The following is a 25913-nucleotide window of genomic DNA, read 5'->3' on the forward strand; positions in this document are numbered from 1 at the left end:
TGTGTCCCTGGCAGAAGCTTAGAGAGTAAACACAGCTATAAACTATACAGACATCACCTGGTGCAGCAAATGCTTCCATCTAGTGTGCAAATGAAGAATTGGGCTCTAGTGAGTACTTTGGTGAGAAGTTCATTAGCACATTAACAAATTGTTTGCAAGTGAAAAAAAAAGAAATGCACTAAAATTGTCAACCAGAATTATCCATTGCAACAATGAAACTGCATGCACATATGTACAAGTCAAAGTTGAAACAGGAAGTGCAAAATATACTAAATAATTTCAGACGGTTTGTGATGGTTTTAATGTTAACTTATTTGATTACAAATTATTAGAGTTCTTTATATCAAAAAAAATATTTTTTGGCATTTTTACTTTAATGAAGATTAAAGTTTAATCTTTAAAGATTAAAGATTAAAGTATTCTCAATTATTCTGGCTAATATGACAGTAGTCAGGTTGAAGCTGTGTTGATCTAATCACAGTGATACTGGTTTAAGTTGTCTTTCTCTAACAGATGCGATAAAGCAGAAGAGTGAGGGAGGTGTCAGACGAAGCTGTAAATAGTCTTATGACAGAGGTCCACCAAGGTAAGATAGAGACAGAGACAGAGAGAGATATGAGATGGTAACTACAAGCAACGAAACCCTCGTGACTGGAATCAAACTAAGGATGCTGCATGCGATTCACTCTATCACTGTTGCTATAACAATAGTAAGAAAAATGTTAAAACCTCTAAGAAACCATATGGTTCACCCACACAGGTGTTTTCCCTTATGTTGCCTGATTAGAGCTCTTCTCAGTACTGTGTGTGGGTGTGTACAGACTGTGCTTAATTGACAGCTCCATCACTTGCATGTTAGTTTACTTGCACCTGTTATGGCAGGAGAACTTGATCTATATCAATAATCAGTTATTTATTCACTTTCCCAATAAACATTTTTATGTTTATGGGAAATCTCTCTCTCTCTCTTTCTCTCTCTCTCTCTCTCTCTCACACACACACACACACACACACACACACACACACACACACACACACACACACACACACACTGGGGTCCAAAGGTCTGAGAGCACTTTCCATATATCCTTAGCTACGTCCCTGTCCCTGTAGACCCGTGTAGCAGCTGTCTAGTCACATGACGGCTGTCAGCTGATTTAAATGATCAAATTTCGGCTGTGTTGTGTGTCAACTCTCTGGCTGAACCAAACCAAAGTCTGAGTTTGGATGTAAAGAGTTGAAAACCCCCTACCTGTAAGTCACTCTAGCTAACGCACATTAACACGCAAATTAGGCAGTCTTAGGGTAAATTTGCCACAAACCCTTTGTGTAAGTTGCGCTTAGTTTATGCTTAAAAATAAGTTTCCCCTGAATTACTTAGTTAAAAGAACTGAAATAAACAGTTTGACTCACCATGTGGACGAAATATTTCACGTTTTATGTTGTCGTCGAGAAGCTCTACTCACCTTTTAACGGTTGTATTTCTACCTAGTAAAATAAGCTTGTGCTAAATATCATTGACAGGGATTTAACGTCTGCTATCTTTACTATTGGGCCAAAGGAAGTCGAGCTAATGGAGGCAGATGCACCTGAGGACCAGCTTCTTCTCTATGCTAAAGATGGCCGTTGTTCTCATATTCAGAGACTCCTTAAGTCAAGGATCGACCAAAGCATTTTTCTCGACATCAACTGCAGATGTACGTAGTGAAAATAAAATGCCACAATCCGCCGGCTGTTTTATCTCCAGGTAAACCGGAAACTGTTATTTTCCTCTTCCTCACTGTAGCTATTTCTAAAGCCAGTTCAGGATGGACACCCCTCCATCTGGCCTGTTACTTTGGACACAGGGATGTTGTGGAGGAGTTACTCAAGGTGAGAGCTGATGTTGATATTGCTCCGTATACAGTTATGTTCAGCACATATTATGTATATATACATATACATTTTTATTTGCTGCCAGAGTTTTTACTGTATTTGCAGGCAGGTGCTGATGTGAATTTACAGGATAACATGGGTGACACACCTCTACACAAAGCAGCCGACACTGGTAGAAAGGTAATAGAAAGAAAAATAAAAGTGCTTCCCTACTAGCTCATGTATTATAATAAGAAATGCTATATGCATTGTACCTTGTCATATACTGTATTTCTATCCAGCCAAACTAATGTCCTAGGAATCACTGTCACAGACTCCATCAAATGTCTACTTTTCTCCAATCGAAGCTTTAGAGTGATGACAAGTTATGGTCAGATTTTTATTTATTTATTTTTTTACTTTTACTCTGGACCCTTAAGGAGATTGTTCTGTTGCTGCTGCGGTATGATGCCTGTGCCAACATAATCAATGGAACAGCTCAAATCCCCAAAGATGTCACAGAGGATGATGAAATCATTACAATGCTGGAGGGTATGAAATGATGGGAATATTTGCTGATGGCTTCTCATCACTGTGGATCAGCTGCCGTTGTTCTCAAATAGTGTTTGTTTGTGCAGCTGCAGAGAGGAGGGAGACAAGGCGGCAGGAGGAGAAGCTTCTGGAAGCTGCCAGAGAGGGGGATATCTCAACTCTATCTAAACTGGTTAGCGTCTGAACCTTTGTTGAACCATGGCAGAATATCTGTCTATTCTTGATTTGATAACAAAGTGTAAAAATTCACACAATTAACCACAATTGGAACAACAGACTTTGCATTCTTCTCTGTCCACATAGCCAACGTTAGCCAGCACCATTTACATGATTATGGTTGTATTAGTCTACTTTTCAGTTTTAAAAAGTCACACATAAATATATTATAGTCAAGGGTCTCAAAGGTCTAAGGCTCAGTCAGGGGTCAACTGTCCTGATGACCTGCTGTATGTTTTGCAAACCAGTGGAGACTGTTCAGTGGATAGTTTGTGAACAGTTTTGCAGTGCAATGCTAAGCTGTTTGTCTGTGGTTCAACTCTCCTCTCTTCTTTAGCTCAATGGGAAGGAAGTGCCAAATATTCACTGCAGGGATGCGGTGGGTAATACACCCTTACACTGTGCAGCCTACAGAGGGCAGAAGCAGTGCATTATAAAGCTGCTCAAGTCTGGAGCCAACCCTAGTATCAAGAACAACAATGGTACATCTATTATCTTGTTCTCAGCATCATCCCTTATTTTTCTAATATTTCATTAGTTCAATAATGTTTAGGACAGTTGTCCTTGGAATCATAATTTGTTATCAAAGCATTTTAAAATCCATATGCGTGGTAAATACTATGTTCTGCTAATTTTGTTCCTAGGCTGTGTCTAAATGTGTATAATGATTTGCTTGTATGGCTGATGATGTTGCAGACCAGACAGCACTGGACCTGGTCCGTAGTGATGAACTGAAACACACTGTAGCAGCCTATCAAGACAAGGTGAGAGCAGATCACTAGTTTTAAAACCTGCTACCTGAATTATCAGGTCTGCTCATGTAAGGCACTGCTGCACATTTTGTAATACCAAAATTGAGTATACTTACAAGGTCCAACTAGTGCTCTTGACTTCAGACAATTAGTATTAAACCTGCCGTTTGATTCATGGTCCATAAAAGATGATCCAATTATTCCTTTGATTACTTTGATGATCGCACCATCATCTGGCTAGAATTTAGCCAGGAAGGATAAAAATCTGACAGATTTTTTTGTGCAATGGGCTGACCTTGTTCATGTTTCCCAAAGGACACTCATATGTGCACGCAGTTTCATTGTTGCAATGGATAATTCTGGTTGACAATTCTAGTGCATTTCTTTTTTTTCACTTGCAAACAATTTGTTAATGTGTTAATGAACTTCGCACCAAACTACTCACCAGAGCCCAACACAATCTTGGGCACTCTAACTAATAGTTTGTTGTATTGAAACTCAGTGCTTCATGTGTTCAGCACCTAATAACAGATTTGATGTTTTCATTTTCTCTTGTAGGAAAAAGTGGTCTATGCTATCTGCACCTGGTCTAAAAATAGTAGATGCACCCAACCATCTTTGTGCATTTTCGCATTGTCTTTGTACATGTTCACTTGAGGTCTGGCAACTGGGGAAGAAAAGCCTTGCAAGTCAGCAGTCCTTGCTCTTGCTTGGATGTCTGATGAGCCTGGCATAGCTTCAATGCAAAGCATTGAGGTTATTGCATAGTCATGATGGGAATAAAAAAAAAAAAGACTAGACACTATGCTGTTAAGTAAATTGCAAAAAAATATTTACCCCTGAAACTACACAGGACTTAATATCTCAGTCTTACCGAAAACTCTTCAACACTGTCAATGAGGCTCTGTCTGAGAATTTTCTTTTTTTTTCCCCACAAAGGATGTGAACAGTGGGGTGCAGAAGATTGAAGGCCCTCTTTGGAAGGTACCCAGATGTTGAGGTGTATTCTTGTCTATTCTTAAAAAGTCAGGCAATTTTTTTGTTCAGGCTCCCCCACATTTGATGGTATAGACTTTACTTTTGTCAATGTAGTTAACACACAGTGTCATCATCATCATCATCATCATCATCATTATTTTTAGTATTATATACAAAAGGTCCCTCACAACCCTTTTTTTTTATCATTCTGAACAAAAGACAAAATTAATATCGTGCTCCCCTTCTGCACAATATATATTTATACATTTAAATCATTTACTATTGCTACATAGTTTCATACATCTGTTATTGACTTAATTTGTCTCTGACAGAGTTCAAGGTTTCTTGGATGGCGATCCCACTGGGTGGTAATTGAGGATGGAACTCTCTCCTGGTATCCCAGACAGTGAGATAACTTTATTTGTACACTTGTATCTTGTAAAGCTAAAACATTATAGTATGTACTGAGCATGTATAGTGTATCGTATATAATGTACATAGGCTGTTAGCCACTATAAAAGTCACTTTCTTATTACGCCATCCTTCATTACTGCTGTGTGTAAAAAGCCAGGCTTAAACGCACAATGCTTCGATGTTTCTTGCAGTGGCTGAAATAAAAGCAAATCTAATTTCTCCCAAACAATTCTTGTTGGATCAGTAATGGTTCATCAAGCATGCAGTCAAAACTGAAACTTTAAACAGTGACTACAGCTGTACTATATGTAGATTACAGCTGTGTTTTATTTTATACACTGTCTGTTGTTTGTGTGCTTTTTCATTTGTTTCTTTTCCCAGGGCTGACGCACGGGCTGGTGTCAGGAAACAGGGCTGTAAGTCTCTAACACAAGCCTATTGCATGGTAGGTCGAAGAGGTCAGAGGCTCATTGTAACTGATTAACCCTCATGACTACGCAAGGATGCTCAGTCCTTAGATGTTTCATTTGTGATAACATTGCACTTATGACACGATGATGTTCGACATCCAGTGTGCAAAGCATGGCCATAAGTGATTTCATGTTTGTCATTCCAGGTCAAACCATGGGATGATTGCTTCTTCATGCTCAGGTGCTTTGATGACACTGTGCTTTATTTTAAGGTCTCCTCAAAGACAAATTCAGTGGCAACAAGAAAAGTGAGATGAGATTCACCTTCTACACCCTCGCCTCCCTAAATAGTCTGACCGATTCAGCTATAGCATCTGCATAAGTAGACAAATATGTAAATGTTACTGGTATTTTTCCACTTAGAAATGGTTGGATGCGTTTGAGGCACATTCATCCTATAGTACCCATCACTGCACCGAAGAACAGGTTGTCGATGATGATGGTGATGGTGGTGTGGGAGTGGGAAACCTGACACAAGCAGTTCAGGTAAGATTTAAGTTACATTTTTTAAGGTGTTGCCGCATGTAGGGAAGCAATGCCGTTTAGTGTCTTTGTTTCCACAATGTATTTTAAAAATCAATGTTTGTTGAGCTGTGAGGGTTCCCCTGTTTAAGTGCCTCTGTCCTGTACTCCTACAGGCAGCCAGTACTTGCCAGCAGAAACTGGAGAGTGAAGTGTCAATATTTCTATACATGGTGAAGAATGAGGAGAATTCTGGTAAGTGTCCCAGACTGTGTCACATACCAGTGCATTAACTGTGTTGGTGGGATAAATTTATATAGCAGAATAAACAATTATTCTAAGATTATTAAAAATTATTGTTGATAATAAAAATAATCACATGATGAAAATAATTGTTAGTTGTAGACCTATTATATAATATACATTTTAAGCAGCAATTATATTTTGTCTTTTTCTGTTTTCAAGCATTGGCTGCTCCTCTTCTGCTAAAAGCCAAAGAGACCAGTGAGCTTTCCAGTGAAACTTGTGCCGCCCTCCATCTGTGCCTTGAACTATTGTCAAAACAAGAAGAGGTAGGCAAAGTAACAAACACAATACAGTCCGATTGTAATCTCATCATACCTTTCCTCACACCTAATTAAATGCTATCAAAACCATAAAAACCTTGCATATATTGTAATGTTTGTTATGAAAGTGAAACAGCGTTCGCCTTTTGATGTAAAACAAATTTCATATAAATCTGACATCTAATTTAATCTAGTAATATTGCAGCTCACTGAGCTTCTATGAATCTTCATCTCATTGATTCCCATAACCTCACCCACGTGCTGAGCGCCTATTGGTTGAATAAATTGTACTGAATGATTACATAGCCCCTCCCCTTTACGTTATCTCTTTCATACCAATCAGGTTTGAAGTTTATGTTTGAGTGCGTGCACGCGTGTGTGTCCCTGTCCACCTGTCCTCATGGTTGTGCCGTGCCCTTGGTGTTGGGGGTGGAGGGGGGGTGGAGGCAATGGAACAGTGTGGTAATTACTGGCATGTCTGTAGGAAGGACACAGGCAAGATCCGCTTTTATGCTTAGGTCTGCATTCAGCTTGCAGATCAGTGTAGACGCGCGCGCGCGCGCACACACACGCACACATACACACACACACACACACACACACACACTTGAATTTGGATCCACACACTCCCGCTCCAGGGAAAGGCTGTGCATTGAGCGAGGGAACTCAAGTGTGTGCATATTCACAGGCTCAGCTGGCGATACATGCTTTCACCCTCCAACAGTCAGAATACACGCTCGCAGGCACACTTCCACATGCCAGAGCATCCGAGCACAGGAGAAAGAAGAGACAGCAACAGCACTTTCTGCACAGGTACAAACCAAATAGTTTTTCTCTGCTTTCCTGTCATCGTTTTTTTTTTTAATTGTCATCTGAATAACTGGCATTGTTTGCAGTGAGCTGGTCCCAGATGACTTGGCGTGAGGTGTTTGAAGTTTGGCATCAATTCTGATGTTTTTAGGGTGGCGTTGATTTGAGGGTTGGTTTGAAGCTTTGGCACAAACGAGAGCTGTTTATCAATATGCGCAGGTCATTACTGTGGATTTAATTATCTGAATTTTGCCTGTGAAATGTAGCTTGTTTGAAGTGCTACTGAACACACTGCTCATTGCATCTTTTTTAATGAGATCATCTTATAATGTAATGAATTCTGAGTGAAACTGATGGTATAGAGAGGAAACTACTTTGATTAGATAGTTTTTTTATTTGATATGGTGATACTTAAGGTTAAGCTTTTAAGATATAATTGTCTGTTTGACCATTTTAATGCAGGAGTTGTTTTATTTTTGTTTCACAGTACCGTACGACTAAATTAAGAATTCAAAGATATACATTGGTGTCAAACTCTGTCTCATTACCAATTAAGAGACTGTGTCGAGGGATTGCTGTGTGGAGAATGGTATGCACTACAACTCTCTAAGTGTAAAACCATCCGCAAAGCAGGAATTAAAATTATCTTAATATGGAGACACAACTAAGGACTCCTGTGTCTTTGTATGTGGTTTTTGTAGAATGAGCTGTTGATAACTGAAGCGATTTTGCATCAGATAGAATGAAGTCTGCTTTAAAAGTCAGCTAGATATGATATTGCTCAACAGTGCCCAAATGTAGCATGTTTACAAAGTGATGTGTGCATTGCCAAATCACATTATCTTAGTATGAATTGGCAACAGCTGCTGTCCTGTCACATGGAATAAACCGCCGTTGTTATCGCAGGGAGGCTGAGGACATTCATCACAGTCGCATCACCCAAGAAGCATTGAAAATCACATAACAATGGGCAGTGAATTCATTTCTAATAACCAGATAGTATAACAAGTAGAAAATGTCTTAACAAGCATGTTACAGCCACCGGTCTCATGTTAAGCTTCTGCTACTACGTGCGCTAAATGGATTATATTTTCTACAGTGCTGAGATTGGCTGTATTAGGCAGGATTAACTTTAATCCCATATTCCCATTGTCCTGCCACAGATGCCTCCGTCGGTGCCACTTACACATTTGTTTTCTACAGTACATAACACACAGGAGTCACGTGTTGTTGTAATTGTGCTTTGATTTCCAGGCAGATGTGTAACAGAGGAGCACGAATTATATCTCAAAGGGTTTCACAGCAATTACAGTATTGCCCCTCAGCAGAGAAAATGTGGTCTGACCCAGTTCAGCAGCTGCTGCAAAATTAAAGTATGCTGGTGAGAGCGCCACATTTATTCAGTATATGCAGGACACAGTATGACGGGTTAGCGACGACATGACAATAAGGACAATGTTAACTTTCTTCACAGAACATTGTATTGAACATTGAGCTGCAAATAGACAATCCTGGGCGGAAACCATCCTGGAACGTTGTTATAGTAACTCAGACAAAACAGGTTTATAAGCCAAACCTTTCTCTGTGTTTCTCAGGCAGCAGGCTTCCACATTTGTCAAGAAAACAGATGGAGGCTTTTAGCATGAAACCACTTAGTGGTGACACACCAAGCAGATCCGTCACATTGTATTGCTCTGAAGGCGAGAGAATGTGGCATTGTATTTTCTTTTTTCCTCCGTAGTTATTCATAAATTTGGATCAACATAGTATAAGAAAGCAGATTGCCTTCAAACCCTTGGGAATTGGAGAGAACACAAAGTACAGTTTGCCCCTTACTTCAACCATGGCTGCATGTGTTACTGACCTACTGAGTGTCATGTCATACCCAGGAGAGACAGACTTCAGTGGGGGACTGCTAAATTTTTTTTGTTGGTCCCTGCACTGGCCTCCTTCTTTTTCAGGTCATGAGATCTGTATAAGATGAGGAAGTGCACATTCAACCTAGTTCTTTGGGACACAACGTGTGCACCTACCACTATTTCTGTGTAATTGGTCACTATATCTCTCTGCAGTTCTCATGTCACACTCAAATAAACAATTTTTTAGTTGCTCAGCTCCCAGCCATCGAGTCATGCATAGTTTGTTATACAGTTACAACTGGTTAGAGACAATTAGTTATTACAGAGTACCATATAAAGCTGTAATAAAATTTCCCTCTGAGATTTGCGTCCCCTTCAGCAGAGGAAGCAAATTTTAGAACAAAGTAAATGCTGTACCCTTTGGGGTGTTGGCCAAGGAGAAGCATCCCTCCCAGGCTCCAGCAACAGCTACAGCACACAGCCTCAGCAGGGCTTAAAATAGCGCTGTTTGTGCTCAGGCGAGAGGATGCAGTGAGAGCGAAAAAGCTGGCTGGGATAGTTACACAACAAAGTGTTGTGTTCCTGAATGGGCTCTTAAACCAAGTGCCAGGGACATGGAGTGTTAACATAGGCTTCTACACAGTGGGCTCATTTACTTTATACCATATATTCAAAGAGGCTGGAATTAAGTGATGTTTTTCAAGGAGAATCTATTTATGGATATTTTCTAATGGCTCTTATTAGCCAACATCACCATGTGTCTCTGTTTGGGAAAATGGGCAACTGGCAAAAGCACAAACATTTTAAAACAAGAGAATGATACAGATTTTCTAACTATTGGATTTCGTTGAAATTATAATTTCTTATCATTTAATCTTTTCAAAATATGATTATGTTATCATAATATGACTTCCCAGATTGTGTTGAAGGACATATCTTTAAGTCTGGGGAGAAACTATAAAGATGTATGTGTTTCTCAAATATGAATTGAACAGAATCTAAATATCCACTAACACTGTGTTCCTATTTTCAGACTGAACACAGGGCTGAACAAACAATATAGCAAGTGTGATGACAGCAAGAGCAGAAGTGCGGTTTGTCCTTGACTGTAGGTGCCAGACGGCTGTTGAAGCTCGTGCGAAAGAAGCTGCTTTTCAGCTTCTGTCACAGTTACAGCAGAAGTCTCAGTGAAACAGAGTCCATGTTTATGTACAGTAGTTTGTTTTTACAAGGATAAAGGTCTATATAAAGTGATCATGGATAATTTAAGTGTGAGTGTGGGTTTATTGGTTACAATCAGATGTGCATATGTACAAATGGGGTGATATGTGGTAAGGTCATAAATGTGTCGGGATAAACAGTCAGTTAACAAACTTAATGTAGCGTGACATATTCTGATCATAGGGGTTTTATAGCTCTGTCGCAGAGTTAGGATCTGCATATTGTTACAAATCAGTCATCCTCACCTTTGTAAGTGTATACGAAATAAAATTTCACTGAGTCAAGTCTGGGACACAAAAGAAATCTGGTGTACATTATGTATTTCCAAAAGATACATAATAAGCTTAGCTGGTTTTAGGGGTGCTCCAATTGGAATCAGATCAATATGCATTACAAATGGCTGGATTAGCAGCACCAAAAACTAATCAGCAAATAAGCAAATGTGTTACTCACTGTTTTCACTGCCTCATCCATCTCCACCGCACAGACATCTGCAGCAGTTTTGAAGTTGGAGCTGCTGACTGCAATGGGACAGTTCTATATACTGAATATTATATGTTATAATTGAAAAAAAATCTTGTCAAATAAATTTTAGAAAATCATACACATACTGATGTGTATTTCACAGTTTTTACTTTAGGAATATTTTTGGGAATATCTCACATGAAAATGACGTCCTGGAATTTCACCAGAAACATTTTTTTGACCTTGTTGATCACATAAAATCTCCATGGTGATCACTGAAACATGATGGTTATAGGTACATATCTGATAGAATAATTGTGAACTGAATTAAAAGAAACCCTCCTTGAGCACATCGAGCACACAGCAGATTCATCAACAGGTGTGCATGGCTGTGCCCACAACATGATGTTTCAGGCATTAAAGAAACTTTTCATCTTAAATAGAAGACACTGGCCTTGTTTTGCAGTCTCAGATTTAGAGTGTAGTTTCCAAGCTCCTGTTTCTCTCAGACTTCACTGCGTTGCCCAAGGTGATTCTGGGAGTTTTTTTTTTTATAATCAGTGAACTTTCAGTGAACTTTCTGTCTTTGTGTTTCTTCTTTCCTGTTTATGTTACTTAGAAAGGCATTTCATTGGTAATTGAGTTTATTTATGTAATTTAAAGTTTTAATTGTCTTAGCCATTCTTAATCATTTACAGTAGCAACTGTAGATTTTTTTTTTTTTTACTTTTTTACTTACTGACTTATGTCCAGTTAGTGAAAGAGGCACGACAGCAGCGTTAGACAATAGGAAACATTGATCTAGTTTGTCCCACACTGGCCTGGCTCAGGTTGCTCTGAAGGTCCTGGGCTACAGAGCTCTCAGAGACTGGGGTATTTGGTTCCGACTGGAGGAAACCAGATCTGTGGACAGGTATAGAACAATGGCCTGCCATCAGAACCACTAAGACAATCAAACCATCAGTCAATATTTGGTAGTTACACTGTCTATACTGAACACATGCATTAGAAATGTTGCCTCAAAACACATGAGCATATTCCCTTCTCATACTGTACTTTGTCTCTGGTGGCTTGTGCTTCCAGGTGTGGAGCCTGAAGTTAGAGCAGGAGGTGGAGAAGAACAAAGCTCTGACAGAGGCCCTGCAGAGTTTGGCAACTGAACACTACGAACTCAAGCAGTCGCTTTGCAAGAGCAGGAGGTCGTCTACCCTCAGTACTCTCACCGAAGATGACTTCTATGACGCTGAATCAGGTCAGCAGCCCTTACTGTAAGTGGTCAGTTAGTGATGTAATCAAGAAGTGAGGATCTCACTGGGGCTATAAAAGACCAATACAGGAAGTAGTTTTTTTATGGAGTGTCTTGGCCAAGTTATAAATTACAGTCTCAAGCATTATCTTCTCCGATCATCTTCTAATTTGACTAGTTTTCAACTTAAAAATGATACTGAGTTAAATGCATTGTTGAGTGAATTGTGCTCATTCCTGACATTGCAGAGCTGTCCTTAAAGGTAACTTGTGGAGTTTTAGACCAGTAGCAGCCCTATGGAGCACAGTTTTTACATGTGGGTCCTATGACATGCTACACGTTCCAGACAGGAAGAAGAGTGCAAGTTTGGATGTAAACAATGAGCAAAGGAAAGGTTTTTGTTTTTTTCAAATCTCTTATGAGGAGGCCATTCAACATGTTTGTCAGGCCTCAATGACAAACATATTTCTTTTTAGTGAGTAGCACTAAATGTAAACATTGCTTTTTGTTTAAAGAAGAAAGCTCCACAGGGCAACTTGTGACACATGTTTACATACTTGTGTCTGAGCAAACGCTTCCAGCCAGCATATCTTCATCACAACAATAATGAGCATAGTTAAGAAATACAGCTGTACAGAGTGTGTGTGTGTGTGTGTGTGTGTGTGTGTGTGTGTGTGTGTGTGTGTGCGTGTTGCGACAAGACTATTGGCACAATATCTGTCTCTGAAATTGCCCAGACAACATTGTCAATGTCCTCTTCTCTTATACTCAAGGGTATTCAGAAAGTGATTATGCTCCAATTCAATTAAATTACAATTCAAATCATTAGTTAATGGAGAGGAATTAGACAGTGGTTACTCACCAAATGTCTGTCCTGTAGGTTAATTGCATCAGCAACATGATTATGGTAAAAATGTATTGCACAAAGTTAGCTTCTCTGTCTAGTCGAAAGCCTTCCCTCTACAACATGTTTGTGGACTATAGAGCAATCTTTTCTCAAGAATCATTGCATTATTCATAGATAGCCCTGAGTTATCTACTGGCCAGAGACACTCTGTAGTAAGACTCTAAAGTGTGCTCAGCATATGTAAGAGAATTTTCACGGCTAAGCTGAGTGAGTAAACCCCAACCATGTTTTTCTTTTTTTAATATAGAGAGTGTTTGTGCAGCAGGGTTGTATCTACTACATCCTGATTCATCCATGCAGCTGTTATGTCTGAAATTGCAATTCCTGTCAGCACATCATTTAAAATAACTCAGACTAACATATACAGTCCTCCATCATGTGCAAATACAACACCATTCTCCCTCCCCTCCCCTTTATGTATGTGACAGTACCTGTAATGTCACTGACAGTACCGGTTAGGGGAGGAGTTGCATCCAGCATGCACAGAGCAAACAATGTTGGAGGAAATGAAGCCTCGCTGTGGCCTCTCATTGGAACACAATCCTCAGGTGGGGTTTGGCTGGCAGCAGGGAGGGGGAGGTTGGAGAGGAACTTGAGCACAGGTGGTTATTTGCAGACAGTTTACTGTTGAGGCTGCAGCTTTCTGAGCTGGCGACTCGAACCTGTGTGTGTGTGTGTGTGTGTGTGTATGTATGTGTGTATACATGCGTGAGAGAGTGTTTGGCATCACCTGGCATCTGCCCCCTGTCATCATCCTGCAGAGTCGGAGTCGGAGCTCTCTGTGAGCGGCTTCCTGTCCGTGGCCAGTCACTCCTGTGAAGAGGACGAGGGGAGAGACACCCCCCTTCGCAGCAGCCTCCGCCATTCCAACGCACACAGGGGGCCTACCGGAATGTCAGGGGAGGGTAACCATGGCAACCAACCAGCCCAGTACAATGGAGTCAAGAAGCACAGGTGGGACATGCTCCAGTTATGATGTCATGCTTGTTTACTGGCTTATACGATGATTGTGAGACGGGTGGAAATTCAGAGACATCCATGCTGAGTGCTCTCCAGCAGAGTTAAAGTAAAATATAACTTTAAATTACTGAAGGACTGTTGGGTTGCAGACCTCCTCCATCAGCTAGCTGATAGGCCCGTAAATGGCAGAGTTGGTGTAATGGGACTCCACCTTTCCACTCTGCTCTGTTTTTGTAGTCAAGTGTTTTTGTTTGAGCTCCCAATCCACAGAGAATAGCCTCTGCTGTGTTTTTCCAGACGGATCCAACTCTCCAAGTGAACAGTCAACTTAGCGCTGTGTTTTGGTGCTTTGTTTCGTGAAGATTTGACAGTCTCTTTCATTTCCGTAGATGCTGGTTCTGCCTTGGCCTCTCTTCTTTAATCCAACAAGTGATCCATGAATAATTTAGCATGTGCTGGCTCAGAGTAGGAGTTGGAGGAAAGGGGCCTGGCTGGCTGACTGGTTGGCTCTGTGTGCATATGTGTAGGTATGTGTGTGTGTGTGTGTGTGTGTGTGTGTGTGTGTGTGTGTGTGTGTGTGTGTGTGTGTGTGCTTGTGTTTGTGTGTGTAGTGCATTAAAGATTTATGAGGTGTCTGTTTATTTGGAATTACTCCTGTCATTCAGAGATACGTCTGTCCCTGGTTGCCTGTAGATGGGCTTAAGAGTAGTTGTTTAACATTTCTCTCACCTTCTGTACCTTTCTATAATAACACCCTGCCATAAATTCTCTAAAAATGTCCAAATAATCTGCCTTTGACTGAAGAATACAGTATCGTAAATGTTTTATTTTGAAGATTTGAAGACTTATATATCTCAGCTGTTGGCAATGTTGGCTGTAGGAAGTGCATGCAAAGTATTGATGTAACATATTCATATGCCCTACTTCATTTCCATGTTGGCTTGTGTTTGGGTGGCCTCTGCTGAACAATGCAGTTGAAAAAATAATTTTATCGGTATTATTATTTAGAATATAATATAATCTAAGATAGATAGGTCAGATTTGTTTATAAAATTTGAGCACTTCATCAAAGAAAGGATGGTTTTATTCAGCAGTTGTAAAAACTACAGGTCTCATAAATCTTCAGTCATGTACAAGTCCAGCTGTAGATCCAGTTTACTTCAGAAAATAGAAAACCCCATTATCATGTTTCAGTTTTTCAGTCTAATTAAAGAAATCCTCCATGCTTAAATGCGTTTTTGAGCAGAGGCTAGCATGTAGTATAGTATGGAGCAAACCCAGACTCTCTCCCTCTCTGTTTATTTAGCTAATTTAGGTTTTTATTTGTGTTGAGGACACCATCTTCCTCCAGCCAGTAAACGTTGTAAATCTGTCAACACTACAGCTGTCAGCAAGACTGGAAGATAAACGGGGCTGCTTGACTAAATTACGTCTCTGTTGTGACTAAGTTTAAGATTTAGAGGGAGTTGGAAATTGGCTGTGTGTGGCAAAGTTAACACAGAGATCAGAATTTAATTAATCTAAATGGTATGCAAACTTAATTATGTGAGAAGTGTTGCTGAACCGAACTTGCAAAAAAGAACAATTTAAGGAGTGCATCTTATAACCAGTCTTTGAAACCAACACACATGCAGTTGTACATCCATTCATGGATATTGCATGAGGCTTGACCGGAGCAGCTGACAGCTCATTAGCTTACAGGTGTCAGATGACTTTGTTTCCAAATGGTGGGTCAAGCTATGTTATCTGTTTTGCAGCTTTTAAACAGTTAAAACTCTCAGCAGCCCGAAGACAAAATACCTGTTTTAATGTGTGGTTGACGCTTGCAGGTAGTGGATTTGGTGTCATATTATGAAAGTAAATCACTAAATCAAGTGTGGAGAAAGCCAGGTCGGATTGCCTGAGGTGTCGATGTTTGCCTGCACGTGACACAAACATTAAAAATCTCATGACTTTCCATTAATAAAGATAAAAACGTATTGTATTTACACATAGATGGATGTTTTGGCACATAATATTGGCACTGTTAGAAGCTGTCCTCATTAATGTAATTCTCTCTCACAGTTGACAGTGTTTCTCTGTCTTTATCCTACTGTCCCGTAGAACATCTCTTCCGTCTCCCATGTTCTCCAGGAATGACGTCAGCATCTGGAGTATCCTGAAAAAATGCATTGGCATGGTGAGAACAGACAGACTTCCTTCAACAGATTTACCTTTAATTTGTTACACTGTAATTTGCAGTTTGGAGAAAATGAAAGCAGAGACTTGAGATTTTGTTTTTAAGTAGTCTTATTGAATAAGAACTGAACTTACGTGAAAAGTTAGGTCATTGTGATAAATCAGTTTTGCACTTCCTCATTACTTTCTTACCCTTGGTAGTATCATTCTTTAGTATCGGTGTCCTAAGGGATCCTAGTCTTCACTCCAGACCCTGCCTGGATTTCATTACATTTAATAAGGTCTATTAATGTTTTACTCCTTAATTAATCATGGATAATGAGTCGTGCATAATGTGGGCCGACAACTAGATATACAGTCAATATACAGACACACATGGGACACTGCTGTATACTTAAAGCCTGTTAGAGTTGAGACATATTGATTGAATTAAGATAATATCTCCTAACTCCTCGCACCGTGTTTTTTTCTTTTTTGGGGGGGTAAAATAACTGTATTAGGCAAAAATGAGGCAAACCTCTTCTGAGGCCTTACAGTGGGTCTCGGATATCGCAGTCAAATGTTATACATATAAAGAGTAGTGTTGATTCATGGCACCACCTTAACATATTGAATCTGTCCATTAATTGTGACCTTTTACACCCTAAGTGCACATACATGCACATCTCAAACGCATCAGATAAAGATCTTTGTTAGTGTATTCACATGTTTATACACATATTATGTAACTGATTCACACATCATATATAAGCTTTGCAAAGAGGCCACTGATTGCAGCTCTTCTGTATTCAGTTGCATTCACTACTCATGCACTAGTCTGTGCCTTCACAGCTTCTTTTATCTTCTCCAACTCTTTCAGGAGTTGTCAAAGATTGCCATGCCTGTGATATTTAATGAGCCTCTGAGCTTCCTCCAGCGGCTAACGGAATACATGGAGCACACCTACCTCATCCACCAGGCCAATGCCACAACAGACTCTGTCGAGAGGATGAAGGTATCACCAGGCTCATGTTCACTTTCTGCAATAAAAACACATAAAATATAGTTAATCTCCAAGGTAATATGTCAGTACTTATTTGAGTCAAGTCAAATCATAATTCATAAAGCACTCTGCCATTATTTAACTTTGTGCTATCACAGTCTTTTTGAATCAAACAGTTACATGCTGTTATGGGACTCAGTAGTTACTACTTTATATTTCCTATCATAATAAAACATTAAATTAGTTGTTTGCAATTAATCATAAGTCAATGCTCTGTAGTGTGTTGCAGCATTTGCTGTGTCAGCTGTAGCATCACAGTGGGAGAGGACTGGGAAGCCTTTCAACCCACTACTGGGGGAGACCTTTGAGCTCATCAGGTAAGACAGTAGACAACCTTATATTCACACATCTGTCGTGAGCACACTTATGCACAAAACATTTTTTATTTAGTTACGATTTAAGATTTTTTTTTTTAGTGGACTTTCCCTGTAGTAGCAGCCATGTTCTTGTTCTCCATCAGAGACGATTTGGGCTTTAGGTGGGTGTCAGAGCAAGTAAGCCATCACCCTCCAGTCAGTGCCTTTCATGCTGAAGGCCTCAAGGAGGATTTTGTCTTCCACGGCTCCATCTACCCCAAACTCAAGTTTTGGGGAAAGAGCATAGAAGCAGAGCCCAAGGGAATCATCACACTGGAGCTCCCCAAGTGAGTGCACAGTCTGAGACTGCTTGTAAGTCTCATTTGATTCCTTTTGAGCATCATCTTACACAACGTGTCTGACAACTTCTCTTTACTTTCCCACTTCTTTGTCTCTGCAGATATAATGAAGCCTACACCTGGACAAACCCCTCCTGCTGTGTCCACAATATCATTGTTGGTCAGCTTTGGATTGAGCAGTACGGCAATGTGGAAGTGATCAATCACAAGTAAAAAAAAAAAAAAAAAGAAAAGAAATCTCTTCTCTTTGTGGTGTTCTGTGTGTATGTTTATCTGCAAACGAGCTTGCCTAGTACATTTCCACGCATAGAGACCTGGGTACATGAATAACTTGTTTCCGTGCTCTGCAGTGGAGCGTTGATCTACTTTCAGATTCAGCTTATTGATCATGGGAGCAGAACTGGGACAGTTGCCATTAAAATAGAAAAGCGGGAGCAGGATAATTAATTTTTGAGAGCCTCAGCTCACAGAAGGAGAATAGTAAAACAGAATTAGTAAGCAGTCTGTCATTCTGTGGCAGGACTGGAGAGAGATGCAGCATGACGTTCAAGCCCTGTGGCCTCTTTGGGAAAGAGCTCCATAAAGTGGAGGGATACATCCTGGATAAAAGGTATTGTCTCTGTTGAATTATGATTTTACTATTTATCAGACGTTCAATATTGCCTTAAAGCAATAAGCACATCTATCATAAATTATTACATTTTTAATTACTTTGTCATATGTAATGTTACAAGACAGTTCATTTTATAGTGGTTTTAGTCATCAGGATTGTCATAACAATAAAGCTCAGAGATGATGTATCAAATAACAAAGACATCTAAAGCTGTGTTTTATTAATGTTTGTACTTTGTATGTTTGCAGTAAAAAGAAGCTCTGTGCAATATACGGCAAATGGACTGAATGCCTGTACACAGTAGACCCTACCACCTTTGATGCCCACAAAAAGTCTGACAAAAAGAATTCAGATGAAAGGAGGGGCAGTAAACAGGTAAACAGATTAAATAAATTCAAAGTCACCTACATTTCGTCTCTATTTGGTTCAAGTTAAACTTGGACTTATTTGTGTGTGTATGTCTGTGGCCCCAGAGCAGTGTGGATGAGGAGCCAGAAGAGATGCCTCCACCTGATGCTGAAACAGTCCAGGTCATCCCAGGCAGTGAGCTCATCTGGAGGATCACACCTCGACCAGACAACTCAGCCAAGGTACGAGATGAAAACAGATGGCGGTGCAAGGAGAACAATTTGTAAATTATAAAAAGAGAAATTGTTGCTTCTCATCCTTGCTCCTTCTATGTTGAAAATGTGTTAATTTTATTCTCTCTGTGGCAGTTCTATGCATTCTCCACATTCGCAATGCAGCTAAATGAGCTGGAGAAAAGCATGGAGGGAGTCATGCCTCATACAGACAGTCGCCTCAGACCTGACATACGCGCCATGGAGAATGGAGATATAGGTACACCGTATGACCTTGATTTGAGTTCCCATTAAGCCACACCAGCTAAGTTCCATGATCAGACTCCTGCATCTGTGTCTCACAGATTTGGCAAGTGCTGAGAAGAAGAGACTCGAGGAAAAACAGAGGATGGCCCGGAAAAACCGCACCAAATCAACAGAAGAATGGAAAACAAGGTTAGTCAGTTAGAAATGTCATCTAATGTTGCTTTTCAATTGCTGGTTGTGGGTCTGTTTTTACCTAATGCCTCCCTATTGTCTTGTGTTATCCACTGTGCCTTCCCATTTATTATAACTGAGAAGGAATGCTGCACTTGGTCCAAGGTTTGGCTCAAAGCTTTGCTTTTTTAATGTGGTTTGCTTGGATGTGAAGTGCTGCACTACACCACCCTCCTCAGGAGAAAACACACAACTGCAACTGTGTCGTTTTTAACTGAAAGCATTGGTCAATACACTGACATTCATGAGGATACTGGTGTGTGATACTGGATACTTAGTTTGACCAAGGAGGACTAGCAACTTTTCCACTTGTACACATTGGCATCTTGCCACAAACTAGTGTTATGCTTTTTTTTGTGTGATCTGTGTGTTTTTATTTTTAATTTCTGTTAATCAGCAAGTAGGGTAATCATTTTCACTGAATCTTGTCATTATCACATCTCTGCAGGTGGTTTCAGCAAGGACCCAACCCTCACAACAAAGCTCAGGACTGGCTCTACTTGAAAGGCTACTGGGACAGGAACTACACTCATCTGCCTGATATCTACTAACAAGTAGAGACACACAGATACCATACACATGGTTATCTACTTTTACTACCTTCGGATTGTACTTGGGTTTTGTGGTGGGGCTCCTAGTATAAGCATCAGTGTAATTGAGGTGGTATAGAACAGCAGGTAGGGAATAGGGTTCAATTTAAGAAATTATGCTTAAAATATGTCTTTTTAAAAAGCAGTAAAACACTGAACGAACCAAGAGGCATATATTCTTCAATAGATGTGTGAACAATAAAGCACAAAAACTCTCTTTTGCTCATTTATTGTGGTTCTCGACCACTTACGTATGGTATAGGCATGTACTGGAAAAACTAGAATGTATTTTAGAAGTGTTTCATGTTAGATAAATGGAGTGTTTCAACAGCAACCTCAGTCTTACTGTTTGTAGTTAGTTGTTCACAGTTCCTACTGTTTATGAAAACATTTTACTCATCAGCTCAGAGACATAGGGGGCAACAACACTACAGACAGCTACAATGAAGAGCATAGATTAGATGTTTTAACCCTGACACTGGTTCTACTTGTGCATGCATACTATAATGCAGTGCAATCTATTGAAATAGACCACTGTGGTGCATTTGCTTTTTGTTTTCATCCCCAGTGCAATGAGTGGGGCAGATATTAATGTTTAACTGGATGTTTGAAATTTGCCTCATTGCTTGTTTGCAGTGTCCACTGCAATCGATTGTAAACCTGTCTAAACCTGTGTTTCCCTGTAACAGTGATTATGAGTAAAATGTTACCATATCTGACAAGAATGAAGACGAGTACTACAGTAGCAAGACTTTTCCCATAAAATAAATGCTTTTTCTGTAGCCCTATACTATGTACTGTAAGATGTGTATAGAGACTAACAGCGATGCACATAAGTCTACCTGATTCTGTGGAGACAGTAGCACTTTTTTTTTTTCTAACTGTACTAAAGCAGGGACACTGGCTCTGCACTGATAGATATGTGTGTGCGTGTGTGTAAAGGTCTTGCCATAGTTAAGTATAATTAGCTATATTCTTCGTGCTATGTGCATTGATCTAAGTGAAATCTAACTAAAAATAAATGCATGTGCATCACTATAACTATGCAAGCCTTACCTCCTTCACAATCAAGCACTGAATATTCATTCTCTCATGTTGTGGATAGCTGCTAGAAGTTGTAGTTTTTTTCTTTTACCACTCTTTGGGTATCAATGAAAAGAATTTCTATTGTTGCTAAATAAAAGCATAATATTAATTAAACATCCATGAGTTTGTACTATTTGCTTTAATTTTAATTTTCACAGTATTCAGGGGGTTTCTTGAGTGCTATATAACAAAGTGAAGACAATATTGGTCTTTGCCCGTAATATACCCCACTGCTCTGTCGGTTTTACAACTCGTCTACAGATCAGGCAAAATCCTGGTTGGAAAATCCTGGATCTGTATGGCTTGCTGAGTGTGTATTGAAAGTTCAAAGTGATTCAGGATAAGATGTAAAGTGAAGGCCATGAAACCCAAAACCACCAAACCCTTTGTGTTTTATACCAGTGTTACTAACATGGAAACCAGCATAGTATTACGCAAATAGACTTGTGAATCAATTTAATGGTGTGATGTAACAGAATGTGAGGCAATCCATTACTCATCTGTGCAATGCAGGTCATCTTCATTATTGCTTCAGTCGATGCATCTACCATGTAATACTACATCCCAGTTCTGAAAGCAGCACACCAGCAAAACATTTAATTTGTGAGAAGACAGTAACTGGACAGCATATCAAAAGAAAATAAGTAGCAACACATTTTTAAAGAACACCAGTAAACGTTAGACTTTTGAGATTGTCAAGTACCGCAACAGTACTGTAAACAGATCTGATGTAATCAGTGCAACATTTTGAATACGTAGCTGTAGCTGGATTGTTCTCCTTCAAGAAAACAACCTTAAAAGTGCTCTCAATATTCCCTGATGCTTATGTCGTGAGTAGCTCCTCTGGGTTTGTTTGAATTATTAAAAGCATAAACAGCTTGTGTAAATCATTTCATCATTTCTTTTGTTGAATACAGTTGTGTATATATCCTGTTCAGCTTGGTGTCTCACTTAACATGATACCTTATCAAACATAATGGATAAAACAACATTCCATTTTACAATATCCATTTTATTATCTTAAAACAAACAAATATAAAGTAGAATCAGTTTACAGCAAATGGTACCAGTGTGCATCTAGGCCACTGAAAAGTGGCACAACACGATGTTGGCACATTATTAAAACTTGTGTGCAAGACATATTTACACTGAGAATAATACTGCTTAAAAAAGGGGGCTATGCTAAAAAAAAAAAAAAAAACACTGTATACTAGTCATGCCTATCGAGTAGCAAAGCCTTTACAGCACAAATTTCAAAGTCAATACCAACACACCGACTGACAAAGAATATCGGCTTCTCACAGTCATAGGCTGAGTAGTTATTCATTTCAATTGTTTGTTCAGCTAATACTTTATGTGCCATTAACTGACATGACCTGACTTTTCTCTGGATCAGAGGAAAAACTGACCACCTGTGGAAGCAATATGACTGACGCCTTTCAAAAGTAATAGATTTTCATCTGATTTAACTGGCATCTAGTTTTGAAATTAACAGTGTAAACAATAAAACCCCAATTTTTTAACTATTGTGCAGTGCAGTAACAGATCAGTAAAACTCCTCTTGTAACTGTTCTTCCATAAACACCTACTGTATATCTTGCACACATTTTAAAATGATGTATTGGCTCATAATATGAAAATAAAAATAAATAAATTAAGACAAATAAATCAGTGGAACATAAGTGCCCAAAGTGGTGTTGGCTTTTTCAGAGACCTTTTCTTCCAGTTCTTTCTGAGGTGCAGGTCAAACTTGGTCAAGGCTGGGCTGCAGCGCTCATAGAGGCGAGAGCTGAATGAATACGAACATGGAGCCTGTTCTCAAAGTCATAGCCAGCATAGTCCTCCTGCATAGGCCATGAAGAAAAAGATTTAATAGTAAATAAAATAACATTTTATTGTGTTTGTGCTCTGCCCTGTAACATGTCAGCACACTGAGACCCTATGCTCGGCTCCTCCTGTGCTCACTGCTGCATCTGCGGAGAGGATGAGATCTGTGCTCCATCAACGTCAGCTGCACATCTACTAACAAAGTCAATGCTGCTGCACCAGACATCTCCAACGCAAGTCAGGTGGGTGAGGCTGCACCCAGTGCACGACACGTAAAACAGATACTATTCACTGTGCTTGTGTGGACAGAAGCCTGTGCAGCTTTTTGGAACTAGGTAATATTTCTTTAATGCAAAAGGTATTCAAACACCTTTCCGATATTCTGGGGCAGACCACTCAGTCAGTGCAGATAGGATGTGGCCCACTTTGCTGTGTCATGACTTTCATGCTGAGGTCAGACAAATACACCTTACCTAAGACAACAGGCCAATATAAGGTCTCCCTCTTTCTGAGGGCCCAGAACATGGGGATAACATGATAATCAAAGTGGGAGCCCAATTGGGGACAAGTAGCTACTCCACCAAGATGTATTGACACCACCCAGCTATTAGCCACACTCATTCCTCCCAAGGAGAATGTGAATTGTGATTGTCTTTGTGACAATCATTTGCTCACTCTCAGAATTGCTATGCTTTGATCAGTGTCAAAATGGTCTAGCAGCTGAGAGGGAGAACACAAGCCTCTCCACGCCCATACACAGTTATTCAATCCCAGTCTCTATCCACGGCCCACAGTTGGTTGGCTAATGTTCTTCCAGCAGGAGTGACGCCATCAAGCCCCTACAACTCCAGTTTAAATGCCCAGCTGACACACTGTACTCCGTTCACTGAATTCAAGGGGAACCAGTGGGCTTGCCACTCCTTTACTGGACAGATGTGCACGCTTTGTCTCACCACTCCGAGACTCTTGATCTGTCTCAGAGTGGTGAGACAAAAAGCACATACACCCTAAAAAACTTTGCAGGTCCTTGATCAAAAACTTTGAAGGCAGAAAACAGAAAAAATCCAAAATCTCAAGAAACTGCTCTCAATATTTAATAAAGCAACGTTTTGATAACAGATCTTCACCAGGCTTTTTCATGAGTCAACCAATTACTGAACCCTGCTCGAGGACAACCTCTGCCTGCGACTACTAAAAAGCAAGATAAAGTACAACTCTTTTTGAAATAGTAAAGCACATGAAGAAATGTACTGTACCTTGGCCTGAAGCATTAGCATGCGACCCTTCCCTGCAGACTGGAAAAAGAGACAGAATTAAATATGTATTAGACTACATGACTTCTCCACCATCTTAGATAAACTAGACACAGTCTCTCTGTCTCTTTCACACACATAAAACTTGCCTCCAGGTTATTCAGCAGCACACAGCCCAGTTCATAGCAGGAGTAGGGCTGAACATAAGAGTTGGTCAGACGACCAACCTCATCCCTCACAGCCAGATGGAAATACTGCAAACAAAAAGGGAAGGGAAATTCCACACACCAGATGAAATCAGTTGTAGCTGTAATCACCACAGTAATGATTATTCAGTGTGTATGCAGTTTAACTATAACAATCCGACAAGTGCAGCTGATGAGTATAGTACATCGTGTCATTAACTAGACATAAGAGTACCTGAATAGCATCTTTGGTCTTATGGAGACATTTGTTTATGGCACCAAGAAGCAGGTTTTTCAGGCCTGCACATGAGGCATCATCAATGCCCTGTAAGACTAAAAACAAAATACAGTCAAAGACACAACAAAAAACAAGAAACAAAATTATTATCCGTCAGACATCTTACAGTCGAGTACCTTGTGCCATTGTCTGCAGCTTGGCAGTGGAGCAGTTGGCCAGAGCTTTCCACAGATAAAGTATCTCAATCACAGACAGGATGCAGAGTTCTTTGGACAGACTGGGGCTCCTTAGCTTCTCAGCCTGATGAAACGTGCACATACACACTTTACTGATTTCCATTGTATTTTTGCAAGAATTTGCAGCGCACAATCTGCTGGATACGTACTCACCCTCTTCATGGAGAACAACTCTATCTGATTATTCTTGCGTTTGAAAAGTTTTTGAACATCCTTGAAAACAGAGACAGCTCCCTCCAGATCACCTGTGGCTCCTTGGCAAACTACACAACAGCATAATACATAATATGAATCAGTAGCCAATAGAAAGTCCAGTAGAAATACCCTTAAAGCCTTAGTCAACTGTTCTGTTAGTACCTCCTGTTAAATAGGCGTAGTAGCACTGGGACCAGCGAGACTCAGTCTTCAGTCGCTCAAAGGCCTTGTAGGCTTCTCTGTAGTTCAGTTCGATCATGCTGCACCAACCTAAAATCATCAACAATCAGAAATTATGATGCAGACTAGCGCTGAGTGAGGTGGTTTGAAATCTGAGAGGGAAAATAGTACCTATTTCATATAAACACACGTGCTGAATCTCCCTCTGGTCAGAGGCCAGATCTAAGGCATCACTGAAGGACGTCAAGGCACTAGTGATCTGGCACTAGAGAGGGGAACTTTGTGGTGTGAGTTACAGTTGCAGTGAGACAATAATGAGTTTTCCCAAACTACATAGCATCCGACAAACAAAACAAACATGTATTTACCTCAAGCCGTTGGACCCTGCCTTTGAAGAACATGAAGAGGGATGAGTTCGGATAGGTAGCCTCCCTTTGTTGGAGAATGGACTTGGCTTCTGTCAGGCCTGCCTGTGTGTCTGTGCCATCCAGAGCAAAGAAGGGCTGCACTACTGTGTGGTACCACAAGAGGGCCAAGCTGTATGGGAAGCACAGACACAGTGATGAGAGGGAATATACTGTACTGTACTGCACAGCAAAACATGTCACTTTCCAAATATGACACTATCTTGTACAAAATCAGAACAATGAGTAATGCTTTTTAATTTATTGATTAATCATATGAAAAAAATTCTGAGAGATTTTTAAAAATAAAATAATGCACATACAGCCTAGTGAGTTATTATTAAGCATCATTAGTAACTGGCACTTAGCAGCTTGGTAGACATGACCAAATTCCCACTGATGTTTTTAAGAAGGGTTAAGTACAAACATAGTTGCTGACAT

At 40.0% G+C, this 25913-nt stretch overlaps 2 protein-coding genes across 2 annotated transcripts in view; one reads left to right on the top strand and one right to left on the bottom strand.

Moving 5' to 3' along the window:
• The first annotated feature begins 1167 nt into the window (after positions 1-1167).
• Positions 1168-21068, top strand: LOC111670477 (oxysterol-binding protein-related protein 1-like). Its single transcript, XM_087179563.1, has 28 exons — positions 1168-1254; positions 1525-1697; positions 1787-1872; positions 1981-2055; positions 2295-2406; positions 2493-2578; positions 2960-3104; positions 3319-3386; positions 4314-4358; positions 4685-4758; positions 5148-5211; positions 5383-5484; positions 5600-5722; positions 5875-5953; positions 6164-6270; positions 11703-11871; positions 13534-13726; positions 15836-15911; positions 16770-16904; positions 17172-17269; positions 17413-17595; positions 17709-17816; positions 18128-18217; positions 18469-18595; positions 18694-18810; positions 18937-19060; positions 19146-19236; positions 19727-21068. Exons 2-28 carry the CDS (start codon positions 1574-1576, stop codon positions 19827-19829), a joined length of 2904 nt encoding a protein of 967 aa, XP_087035689.1. The 5' UTR covers positions 1168-1254; positions 1525-1573; the 3' UTR covers positions 19830-21068.
• An 877-nt stretch (positions 21069-21945) lies between these two features.
• The window catches only part of LOC111670498 (tetratricopeptide repeat protein 39C-like), a 9000-nt gene continuing 5032 nt past the window's right edge, over positions 21946-25913 (bottom strand). The window contains exons 4-12 of the mRNA XM_087179573.1: positions 25437-25691; positions 25240-25333; positions 25051-25158; positions 24847-24956; positions 24634-24757; positions 24455-24552; positions 24184-24288; positions 24038-24076; positions 21946-22798 (exon numbers count right to left, since the gene is read on the bottom strand). Of these exons, the coding sequence (XP_087035699.1) occupies positions 22709-22798; positions 24038-24076; positions 24184-24288; positions 24455-24552; positions 24634-24757; positions 24847-24956; positions 25051-25158; positions 25240-25333; positions 25437-25691 (1023 nt within the window). The 3' untranslated portion in view covers positions 21946-22708. The remainder of the gene's footprint in view (positions 22799-24037; positions 24077-24183; positions 24289-24454; positions 24553-24633; positions 24758-24846; positions 24957-25050; positions 25159-25239; positions 25334-25436; positions 25692-25913) is intronic.

Source organism: Seriola lalandi, unplaced genomic scaffold (genome assembly GCF_002814215.2).
Source record: "Seriola lalandi dorsalis isolate HSWRI2012SDOR001 ecotype SW California unplaced genomic scaffold, Sedor1 jcf7180002054855, whole genome shotgun sequence".
Classification (NCBI taxonomy): domain Eukaryota; kingdom Metazoa; phylum Chordata; class Actinopteri; order Carangiformes; family Carangidae; genus Seriola; species Seriola lalandi.